Source organism: Micropterus salmoides, unplaced genomic scaffold, assembly GCF_014851395.1.
Source record: "Micropterus salmoides isolate LMB-PRFRI ecotype aquatic unplaced genomic scaffold, ASM1485139v1 Ms_hic_scaffold_10, whole genome shotgun sequence".
Lineage (NCBI taxonomy): Eukaryota > Metazoa > Chordata > Actinopteri > Centrarchiformes > Centrarchidae > Micropterus > Micropterus salmoides.
The window spans coordinates 25,359,516-25,370,671 of NW_024040041.1; the positions used below are offsets into that span (position 1 = coordinate 25,359,516).

An 11,156-nucleotide genomic window follows, 5' to 3' on the forward strand; every position below is an offset into this window, starting at 1 on the left:
AATGCAAAAGAATAGAACAAATCTGACCTGTGATAGGTCCTTGCTGTTGTTTGAGAAGGTCAGGCACTGTGTGATGATGGAAACCTGGTCATTTTCAGTTACTTCCTGATGAGTGTGTTGTCCTCTTGCTCTTCAGGAATAAAAGAAAAGTGTCCTCATCTTTGCTCTTGTTGTTTTTACCCTTGCGGTGAAACTATCCTCTCTTTACCCCTGAAAAGTACCAGCTATGTCAATAAAGTTGGCCACCTCTGGGTTTCCCCTTAAATTGTTTGGTTTTATTTTGTTTTACTGACATAATATTAGCATTAATACTCTAATATCTACAAGTCCATGGTTCTAATAAAAACAGAGATGGGGTTTTACTAAGCGGGGGCAGAAGATGGCGCTGTTTCCTGTTCTCGGTTTGTTAGCGTGGTTGCCAGGGGAGCAGCTGACTGCACTATTGGGCTTTTAGACACCTCCCTAAATTAAATTGTTTGTAAACGCTTTTAAGACCGACAATTTTGCTTAAAAATGTCAAACACAGATGGAGATTTCGAAGGTGCAAAGCCAAAGGGCGTATTCTCAACCTTAATGGCCGATGGGGATTGGCTGTACCTGAAAGGAGAGTATAAAAAGGCTATAGAGAGCTACACAACGGTAAGTAACGTTAAATTAGCTAGCGTAACAAACTGATCATGGTATGGTGATAACTACAGAATATTTTGGAATTGCATCATGTTGTGCAAAGTTATCAATCGAGGTTTTAAAAGCAAGGAGGAATGACTTCCTTCTTTCTTAAGGCACTGACTTTGAAGCCTGATGAGAAGACCTGCTTTATTGGCCGATCAAAATGTTACCTGAAGATGGGGCAACCTGAAAACGCTTTAAAGGATGCAGAGGCTTCACTCACACAAGACAAGTCATTTTTCGAGGTAAATTGCATGTAACAGAAATGTTGGTCCCTTGCTCTGTTAACACTTAAGAAATAAATTGATGACTATGGGCTTCAATACAGCACCTAATGTACAAATGGGAGAATTTATGAAGTGAAACCTATAAAATTAACTTTAACGTGATTTTGCAGGGATTGTACCAGAAAGCTGAGGCATTGTACTACATGGGAGATTTAGAATTAGCCCTGGTGTTTTACCACAGAGGACAAAAGCTACGTCCACAAATACAGGAGTTCAGACTGGGTATCCAGAAAGCACAGGAGGCCATAGAAAACTCTGTTGGCAGTAAGTAATTCGATACTATTTTGTGACTTACACTAAATAATGGCATATGATCTAAACCACGTGTTCATCTCTTGCATCTTCTAGGCCCTTCTGTAAAACTGGAGATTAAGGGAGACCTGTCATTTTTCCAAAAAGATGAAGAGGTCAGTTTTTTTCTGTGTTCCCCTCACTGAAATACTAGAGGTAAAGCTGTTTTATGAGTAACTGTACACATACAAACATCAATCCTGTCCAGGATCACTTTCCTAACTAGTGGATTACCAGTGCTTGTGCAGTTCTTTGCATGTAACGGTATAATCCTGTAAAATAATTATGTTTGCCTGACCGATAAAGAGGGCACAGCCAATTAATGCTACTCAGCATCTGATGAGGGAGAAAAAACAGCAGACCCAGAAGATCCCTAAGAGTGAGAAGATAACCAAACATCTGCTGGGAGAGTTTTACAGTGACAAGAAATATCTAGAACAACTGCTTAAAGATGAAGGTACTATGTTGTTTTACTTAGGCCATACAATACTTTAAAAAATGTCGCTCACTGTTTGTGTCCACGCTTTTGTTTCTCTGCATCTTTATCTTTTTTTGCTGGCAGATAGGGTAGGCTGTAACTTAAAATGTTTACTATTAGTTTCTCCTCCAGTTCTTACTGTTAAATCTGTTAAATCTCACTGTTGTTTTTTCACTTTTAATAAGCTAATAAACTTTTATGATCTGCAGACTTGGTAAAAGGGAAGACAAAGAGTGGGGAACAACTGCAAGATGTTATTCAGGGCTGCCTCACATACCTTGACACTTGCACCACGTTCTGGAACCAGGAGAAACCTATCTGTGCACCGGAAAGGGAGCGTAAAAACATACAGCACAAATGTAGCAAGCCCCGTCATAGCGCACCCTCTGAACCTGCTCAGTTTCTGCTGAAGAGCCTGGATGACATTGATGCAGGTAAGGCAGGCTTCTGGCTGAACATGTGGCCTACTGATTTTCTTTGTAGCCTTAAAAAACTGCTCACTGTATGTTTGTCATCTTAGAGTTGACATCTGGAAACGCAGAAGGTAGCCTGAAGAAGGCTGAACAAGTCATGAAGATAGTGCAGGAATGGTCAGAGAAAGAGGTGCCTGATAAGAGAGAGGTTTTGGGCAGCCTGCACAGTTGTATTGGGAATGCCTTGATCGAGCTGGGGGACATTGGCAAAGCATTAGACCATCATCAAAAAGACTTGGAGTTGGCTCAAGAGTGGTGAGAATTTGGAGAAATTACACAATAGGACTAAATGCATCAGACTAAATCTATCACACGTTCAGTAATCCTTTTTATCAACAGCAAACTTCCAGATGCAACGTCCAGGGCTTTGGACAACATTGGTCGGGTTTATGCCCAAATTGGACAGTTCACACAGGCCATTGAGTTGTAAGTAAAGAATAAAAAACCAATAAAAATTGGTCACACCTCTCTCAGCGAGCATTGTTTTACATTGAGGTATGACTGTTGAGGATTAGTTTATTGGTGATTGGTTATTTCATTTTCTTTTCTCTGTGTGTTTTCAATTCAGCTGGGAGAAGAAGATTCCCTTGGTCTGTGGTGGTTTGGAGAAGACCTGGCTGTTCCATGAGATTGGCTGGTGTTATCTGGAGCTTAATCGCCACGAAGAAGCCCGAGACTATGGCATCCGTTCAGTTGCAGCGGCTGATGATATTGCCGATGAGAAATGGCAGATAAACGCCAATGTTTTGGTGGCACAATCCGACTGTAATTATTTATTTATTTTTTCTTAATATTATTAGACATTTTCTAGTTTCTGTGACATGTCAGATTATTATTACTTTTTAAACTATTTAGTGCTACCATGCTTCTCTTCTGTTTTTATCCCAGTGAAACTTGGAAACTCTGAATCCTGCGTCTCTCACTTTGAGAGAGCCTTGACCCTTGCCAAACTGCAAGAAGACGACTCTGCCATGACTGCCATTCAGAAGGTTTCCTCTCTGTTGTTATATTCCTACCTTTGCCATCTTTTTAGTTCCATTAAAAGACATTTTGGATCGCTGACATCTATCATTCTGCTTTCAGGCCCTTGATGAAGCAAAGCAACACCTACCACAGTGAGGGCATCCTCCGTCAAGATTTGTGGTGCTTCAGAGGGCTAGTTGCAGAAAAAAAAAGACCTATAGAAGACAACAATCAGCAAATAAACGTAGATAGAACAAAAAGAGACTAATAAAAGGCATCTCCCTCAAAAGGGGCAGCTTTGAGTTTTTATGAATGCAAAGAGTGCTTAAAGCTGGGGTAGGCACCGTAGGAGAATTAGCAAGAAGTGTATGTGTTTTGATGACAGCCTTAGTTTTATAGACAGTAGTGAATAGTGCAAAGGTATCTACTATTCTTTGAAGAGTGAAAATATGGTTATGGGGAAGTGTTTATAAGATCAATATCTGGCCTACATCCTGCTGTATTTTCAGAATTATTTCTTAAGAATAAATGCTATTATTTTCAATATTGCTATTATTGTCAGTTACAGTCCAAATCTATTTGTGAGACCACATTTTTGGCAGATTTATATGAAAAGCGGAATATGTGTTAACTTGAAAATGTGTCACTGAATATAAAAAATACAGAGGAATTGTATCACACACTTTGACATACACACTACTACCTGCCAACAGAAGTCTTCTTATCTTTTAATAACTTAAGAGTTCCCTACTTGCTGCAGGGAACTTCCCCTTGTCACAAATCACCTTTACTGTCACAAGGAGTACATGGTGTGAGTTACACACAGACGACTGCTTCCTGCAGTGTTAATATAAGTGGAATGTTTATGTGTGAAAAAACAAGTGTACAATTCAAATTTATGGTCATTGTCTGCTTTTTGATAGTACCTCTCTTTGCCTGAGATGTTAATAATGAATGTGAAACAAAGCATAGTGAGGGAACTTTTTGCCTTCTTAAATCTTGAGAAAATGTCCCTGATATATTGCCTTGTGTTATCCAAACTAGCCTACTGTAGTCTTTCTGTCTGTGAGGCCTACGTTTTGGGATGAGATGGGAAGGTGTGTGAGTGAGTTGTTTTTCTTACTAAAGAGACGTGCAGTAAGAACGAAAAAATAGCAACTCATGTAAAATGGGGACAAATGTAGTGTTTATTTTAGCACAGACAGTCACAGATATATAGTTACAAAGAAATACACAAACAAACAAACACACAAAATTAGAATAACATATAGACCCATGCAGGAGATTGTTAATTCAATTTATTCAGATATAGCTTGGAGCAAATGTCACCTGAGAAAAAAAAAAGAAATACGTAACGTTGCCTTTGCTATTTCTAAGAAAACGAAGCTTAGTTTGCATGAGGTGGCGAGGGGGGGAAATAACGCTAAATAGCCAGTTAAACCATCATTAATACGTATAAATGTATTTTATCCCCTGATGTTTCTTTTTGTACTTTATTCTATCCATATCTTGATCATAAAAAAATTTCCCAGCGTCCTTACGGTACTCAGGGGCGTGTCCGTGGCCACGCCCAGTTGCGCGTTCCCGGGTTTCCTTTTGAAGCGGGTGCACGTCTATGCCATATGTGCCAAGGATTGCCTTGTCATTGTATCCAGAGAGAAACGCGTGGTCAGCGGCACCACCGACAGCTCCACTGCAGCGTATCTGGTAAGCTGGCATTTTAGCAAACAAAAGCCCTTTGTACAGTATTCTTTATCTACTACACTTTTTATTTTACGCCTGAAATAAGTTGTTCCGGTAACGTGCAGTGACTTGTATACACCATGGGCTGTATACACTCTATGGTATAAACTTGTTCAGACGTGGCGCTGTAGCTGGTGATGTTTTAACCAGATCCACTGACTGCCTGGCTAAATTGTTTTTGTCTGGCGTGCTAACGTTGGGTGCACGCCACTCCCCGCCTGGCCACATTGTGCAGTTAATAAAATGTCATGTTCAAACTCTACCGAATTTCTTCGTTTAAAACAATATTTCAGCTCCCTTGGACTCGTCCGTCAACAAAAAAAATCTTGTTCTAAATTAAGCTTATTTGGTAATGCATTTAGTTTAAACTTGCCTTAAACAAAAAAAATCCCCTCACTCAATGCGCCATTTACTAGCTACTACTGAAACCTTGGTTGTACAACGAATAAGAGGAAGTTAAATAAGTGTTCATATTTCTAATTTTTGCATATGTTTGGTTTCAGGTTTTGTGTATTCCGAGCTGTTAAATGTTAGTCAGTTTGTCTTTGTTGTTACATTGGCTTGCATTAGTGCTTCCCTTTCGTGTCTCATGACACGATGTGGTTTTCACACATCTGTTATTCAGCTTATCTGACATTTGAAATAACCTGCCACACGGTCTAGGTCGCTATACTATGAAGTCATCACACTTTTTCTGCGATACCCCCATTTTCATAAACCCTTTGTCCATGTCTGCGGGCAAAGGTTTGGCGCAATTAATTTAGCAATTCAAGGTATTTTAGCAGTCACGCATCCGGCTGTTTATTTCCAATTACTGAAAACAAGATAATCGAGATAAAACATCGCACTATTTCGCAATGATGCTCATGTTTTGTCCTGTTAAAAACCCAGCGCACCCCTTTTATCATTTTACAACGGTGTGCTCTCGCCCCTCCCTAAAAAGCCCGGACCCTCTCAGCAGGCTGAGGCATGTTTAGTTCAGCTCGAGACAAGATGACTGGAGTTATAATTGCCATAACTTGCTAGTAGTCACCACTATTTGCTTAAGCCGATGGCATTTTACTCTGCATAAATTGCGGGCTGTAGCAGAGTTTCCTTTACTCATAGTATAACAAACATATTATTGTTTTTCTTACTCATCGCTGGTGCAACACAACGCCACTGCTGAAAATAAAAAATGAGGATGAGCTGCAGTGGTACAATTTTGCCACCACCCCTGCTGAACAGAAAGGGACATTATAGCTTAAGTTTGTTATTAGCTTGTGTCTGCCTCCTGCACATCCAGAATTTGTTAAACTGCAAATCTATAAAAAAAAAAAAAAAAGACCCCCCCTCCCCCCCCCCTTAACTAATACCCAGAACTAATACTCTTTTTCTTACTTCTTGAATATTGAGTAACTTCCTGCTTAAGGCTGCAATCCTCACACTATTTGATTATTTTTATACTGCCAAACGTTTTTTTTTTCATAAAAAAAAAAAAATTATAGTGCTGGTTAAAGATCCCATTTGATCAAACTTATGACTATAATAGATTTAATGTAGTTATGTTAGAGCACAGAATCATAAATAAATGGACATTGTGTGTCCAACATTTTTATGACTTAATTTGATCAGTCATCATTGGTCCAACTAAACACATTTTCTTTCTTTGATGTATTTAAGGTAGGTGGTGTGTAAAGTCAGACTTTAAGCCAGACATGGATACTGACAAGAGCGGTGAGGTTTTAGATGAGACTCCACAGCCAGAGGAGACTGTCATGGAAAAAGAGGTTGTGTCAAAACTGGAGACACCAGAAGACTCTACAGAGCCTGAGAAGCCTGCAGCTGCTGCTGAAGAGACTGAGCAGCTGGCAGTAAATGGCAATGAAGCAGAAGTCATGAACTTGAAAGAAACCGAAGAGTTGATTTTGACAGAAAGTGTTACGCTGTCTGAGGAAAAAACAGAAGTGGAGATTGAGGAGAGCTTGCCCAAAGAAAAATCTGACATGGCTGCTGTGGTGGCACCACCAGAAGCAGATGAGTCATCTGAAAAGATCCCTGCCCCAGTTGCAGCTTTAGACACAGAACCAGAAAACATCCAGCCTGAACAGCAGCCTGTGCCAGAGAATGACCCAGAACCTTTGCCTGTGCAAACACCTCTGGCAGAGAGTGCCCCTGAACCAGGGCCAGAGAAATTGGCAGAATCAGTTGCACAAGCTGAACTGCAAGAGCAAACATTACCTGAACCAGCCACGCTGCAGCAGCCAGTGGACACACAACCACCCAGCCAACAAGAGAGTGTGTCGGAACAAGTGGAAACTAAGAAAGAATTGCCGACTACAATGGATACTGTGGCAGAAAATGATAACGCAGCCAAAGAGGAAAAACCAGCAGACACTGTGGCAGAAGTTTCCTCAGAAAAACCAACAGAAGCTGTGACATTAAAGGAGGAGCAACCTGCAGAGGACAAGAAGGTTGAAGTAGAGTCTGGCATTCTGAAGGGAGCTGAAGCAGCAACAGAAAGTGAAGGTGCTAAATCTGACCTTCAGAAGGAAGAGGATACAGTCCCTGCATCTGGCTCCCTGTCCTTTGCCCTCCTGGAACAGCAGCAGACCAAAGACGCCCTGCGAACCTCTCGTACCCTTGTTGTCCTCAGAGGCCTTCCAGGAAGCGGTAAAAGCTTCTTGGCCCGTGTCATAGCTGATGCCTACAAAGACCAATGCTCTGTCTTCTCTGCTGATGACCACGGCGTAAAGCCAGAGGATCCAGACTCATCTGGGGATGGATACAAGGCTCTGGATGACGCTGTGGTGGCCTGCTGCAGTGCAGGAACAGCATCATCGCTGCTGATGGTGGTAGATGACACCAACCACACCCAGGATCGGCTGGCCCGCCTGGGGGAGATTGCAGAGCAACACAATCTTGTTCCTGTCTTTTTGGAGCCACACACTGAATGGAGCAGAGATAAGGCACAGCTGATCAAGAAGACTAGGCGTGGACTAAAGGAGGCCCAACTGGAAGCCATGAGAGGTCCACTTGAGGAAATGTCCCTTCCTCTTTACTTTGGCTGGTTTCTTCTGTCCTGTGTCCAGGAAAAGGTCCGGTGCACATCAATGGACTTCCTGAAAACGCTGGACACCTTGGAGGCCTTCAAGAAACACTTGATTGACTGTGAGTGTATTTAAAGTTTTTACAATTATTACAGAGGTGAATGCACAATCTCAAGTCTTTTATGCAGATTCATATCTAAAATCTCTAGCATGACTAGAATGCGATTGATCTTGCCTTGTATTTACAGTCACTGGTAAAGCTGAGAAGGAGGTGGATTTGGAGCAGTACTTTGAAGCCAAAGGGACCCTCCATTGCACTACAAAATTCTGTAACTATGGAAAAGCAGAGGGGGCCAAAGAGTATGCAGAGAATCCTGTAAGAAACCTGTCACTCAAGTTTTTTTTCCTCCTATAGATTTTTATTTTTTAAGAAATTGGTGGCTACACATGTTTATGGGCATGTTAAGACTAATGTCCAAGCAGTGTAATTTTTTTTTTTGATTATATTAAAGTTAATCTTATAATAATTATTTCCTTATTCCTACTCTTCAGGCTATTAAAGATTCCTACAGTTCTGTGTTCGAGCTGTCACTGAGTGCTCTCTTCGTCACTCCCCGCACCGTTGGTGCCAGAGTGTCCCTCACCGAGGAGCAGCTTTTGCTGTGGCCAGCCGATGCCGAAAAGGAGGCGGAGTCTGCCGTCCCTGCAGCTGCCTCCCTGCCTCCGGGTAGCCGCGCCCATGTTACTCTAGGCTGTGCAGAGGGTGTCGATCCAGTTCAAACAGGTCTGGATCTGCTGGGCATCCTGGCCCTGCAGCAGGAAGGCCAGCAGGGGGAGCTTGTGGAGGAGATGGAGCTCGGCTCGCTGACCTATTACGGCGAAGGAAGGTGGCTGCTCAGTCTCAGAGAGCCCATCTGCACCCCAGCCTGCTTTGCCAGCTTCTACGGACCCAAGGAGCTCGAGCCGCCCAAAAAAGAACCAGAGAAGAAGAAGAAGCAAAAGTGCTCCATACAGTAAATGGCAAACGTGGGGATGTGTGGCCGGGATGACTGGTGAATTAAAACTTAGGCTTACTCTGTGCAAGGTGTGTGTGTTTGTGCAGTGTTTAGGGTTTCAGTTATAGCTGCCCTAAATCCACAAGCTGTGTGCCCTTTTTTTTTTGTTTGTTTTTTCTTTACTGATTTGCACCACAACCCAAGATGCCTTCAATCCATTTAGGCTTGTTAATATTGTTCAGTATCTTGTTTCGCATATCAGTGCCAGAGTTGCAGTACCTGGCTATTTGCTGAGGTGTTGGCTTCAGTTTTAGACTAAGGTAGAATAGCCTCCTCCCACAGCTCCACGGTTACCTAAAACTTACTTTTCCTCTTCTATACATGTCAGTGTCTCAGTATTCAAATATTCAAAAACTAGGTACTTTCATTGCATGCATCTCAAGTTAACGGTATCAACATAGTAACACATTTCTGACCTGCTAAGAGTACCTCTTCAACAGAATTTGTCTGGTGATTCCTTTCCTCTTGTAAGTTTAAAGTCATCTCTGTGTGTGAGCAGACTAGGAAGTCATTGTTACAATAGCATATGGGCCAAAGTTATCTATTTGATTAAGTGTATTAGAATGAATGTCATTTATAGAGGTCCTTCCTGGTACAATCTTTGCACTGTGCATAGTTTGAAAGGGAGAAAGCTGATACGTTTGGCTTTTTTTTTTTTTTTTCAGCAGCTTGCACTTAGTACTTATCAAATGCTGTGAATCTGTCTATATTTTGCAATCTTCTACTGCGCAAGACTGCACCATTGATCCCTTTTATCCTATTTGAACCGCAACTCATGTATTGCATCTCAATTTTGTATCTTCTGTGACTGTAATTTTTGAACAGCAAGTCCTACTTTGTGTAGCTCTTATGAATCACTATTTTTGCACTTGTTTTGTACACTTAATAAAAAAGAACATGCTTTGCTCCAGTAATGCAGTTTGATGTCTTTTTTTAGTACTACTAATGTACGTTGGTGAGCAGCATGCAGCCGGATCAGTTTAGCTGCACATGGCCGTTTTCTCACATCATGCATTTGTAGTTGATCTTGTAAACCAGAAGAGGGCGCTCATCCCTTGTGTGGTTGTAATTTATACATGTAACCTAATGTAGCTTCCTTGTATCAGGACTGGCTTTACTCCAGTCTCCCCTCGTTGAAAATACTATATTTGAATAGTCAAACATTGTACCACAGACTGTATTGCACCATTTTAAGTTCACTTCAGTTTGTCCTTTGATCAGAAAGTAATGTATCTGACAGTATAGCTGCCATCAAGCATAACTGTCCAGAGTGCAGCCTGTGCTCAGCTGTAATATCCACACTGCATTTCTGACCCAATATACTTGAAACTTCAAATCCTCATCATGCCTCTGTCATTCTTTTATCCTATTTTGCGTTCATACATTCCAGCATGATATAAAATTGTGCTTTGTATAACTTGTAAGGTTATTATATCAATGACCGCGACAGTTATCACACAATCTACCACAAATACTGCTCCTGTCTAGAAAGCTACAAAATGTTATACTTTTTATTCTTTAACAGCCTATATAAAAATGTATTCCAAATATTATGACAATACTGGAGGAGGTGAAAGACCATGAACTGGTGGTCCACGTGTAACAATGCAGACCTCAAAGTTCAGGATAGTCGTAGAGGACTCGATGTGTTGGTTGTGTGCAACAGCAAGTGATTTCCTCATTGGTAGCTGTGTACATAAAGAACAATATCAACCAATCAAGATCAGCGACGGATAATTGGCCTTGTTTCTACATGAGTGGTGTGTGAGCCATGTGAAGAAACTAATGTTACCTTCACGTTCTCCCGGACTTCCGATGTTTTAATTTTATCCAATAATCACATGAATACTCAACATGAAATTTGTGGAAAATTCAAGTGCTAAAATTCCTAAAATAACAGCAAAAATACAGTCGTGGAAGAAGTATTCAGATCCTGTATTTAAGTAAAAGTAGCAATAACCACACTGTAAAAATACTCCATCACAAGTCCTGCATTCAAAATGCTACTTATGTTAAGTAATGGTAGCAAAAGACAAATGGCCCGTTTGAGTGTTATTTTATATTATATTATTTCCTTATTATTGCTAATGCATCAATGTGTAAGAAGCATTTTGCTGTTGTTAGTCATGTTTGAGCTAACTTTAACTATCTTATATACTTTTACATAC

General features: G+C 41.0%; 2 protein-coding genes across 2 annotated transcripts; both read left to right on the plus strand.

Annotated features, from left to right (window-relative positions):
- The first annotated feature begins 413 nt into the window (after window positions 1–413).
- Window positions 414–4,056, plus strand: odad4 (outer dynein arm docking complex subunit 4). The gene is made up of 11 exons (XM_038704687.1): window positions 414–639; window positions 783–914; window positions 1,067–1,220; window positions 1,305–1,363; window positions 1,554–1,704; window positions 1,935–2,159; window positions 2,246–2,453; window positions 2,538–2,624; window positions 2,767–2,963; window positions 3,087–3,187; window positions 3,282–4,056. Exons 1-11 carry the CDS (start codon window positions 514–516, stop codon window positions 3,315–3,317), a joined length of 1,476 nt encoding a protein of 491 aa, XP_038560615.1. The 5' UTR covers window positions 414–513; the 3' UTR covers window positions 3,318–4,056.
- Window positions 4,057–4,723: 667 nt separating this feature from the next.
- On the plus strand, window positions 4,724–9,902 carry LOC119892447 (2',3'-cyclic nucleotide 3' phosphodiesterase). Its single transcript, XM_038704700.1, has 4 exons — window positions 4,724–4,868; window positions 6,567–8,054; window positions 8,182–8,309; window positions 8,486–9,902. The coding sequence occupies exons 1-4, from the start codon at window positions 4,784–4,786 to the stop codon at window positions 8,948–8,950; spliced, it is 2,166 nt and encodes a 721-aa protein (XP_038560628.1). The 5' UTR covers window positions 4,724–4,783; the 3' UTR covers window positions 8,951–9,902.
- The last annotated feature ends 1,254 nt before the right edge of the window (window positions 9,903–11,156 follow it).

Bases quoted from the DNA above. Each gene is read 5' to 3' on its own strand.
- odad4 (XM_038704687.1), top strand. From the start codon at position 514: ATGTCAAACACAGATGGAGATTTCGAAGGTGCAAAGCCAAAGGGCGTA. The intron at 1,705-1,934 runs GTACTATGTTGT...TATGATCTGCAG, and splicing joins ACAACTGCTTAAAGATGAAG to ACTTGGTAAAAGGGAAGACA. The intron at 2,964-3,086 runs GTAATTATTTAT...TTTTTATCCCAG, and splicing joins TTTGGTGGCACAATCCGACT to TGAAACTTGGAAACTCTGAA.
- LOC119892447 (XM_038704700.1), top strand. From the start codon at position 4,784: ATGTGCCAAGGATTGCCTTGTCATTGTATCCAGAGAGAAACGCGTGGT. The intron at 4,869-6,566 runs GTAAGCTGGCAT...GATGTATTTAAG, and splicing joins GCTCCACTGCAGCGTATCTG to GTAGGTGGTGTGTAAAGTCA. The intron at 8,310-8,485 runs GTAAGAAACCTG...CCTACTCTTCAG, and splicing joins AAGAGTATGCAGAGAATCCT to GCTATTAAAGATTCCTACAG.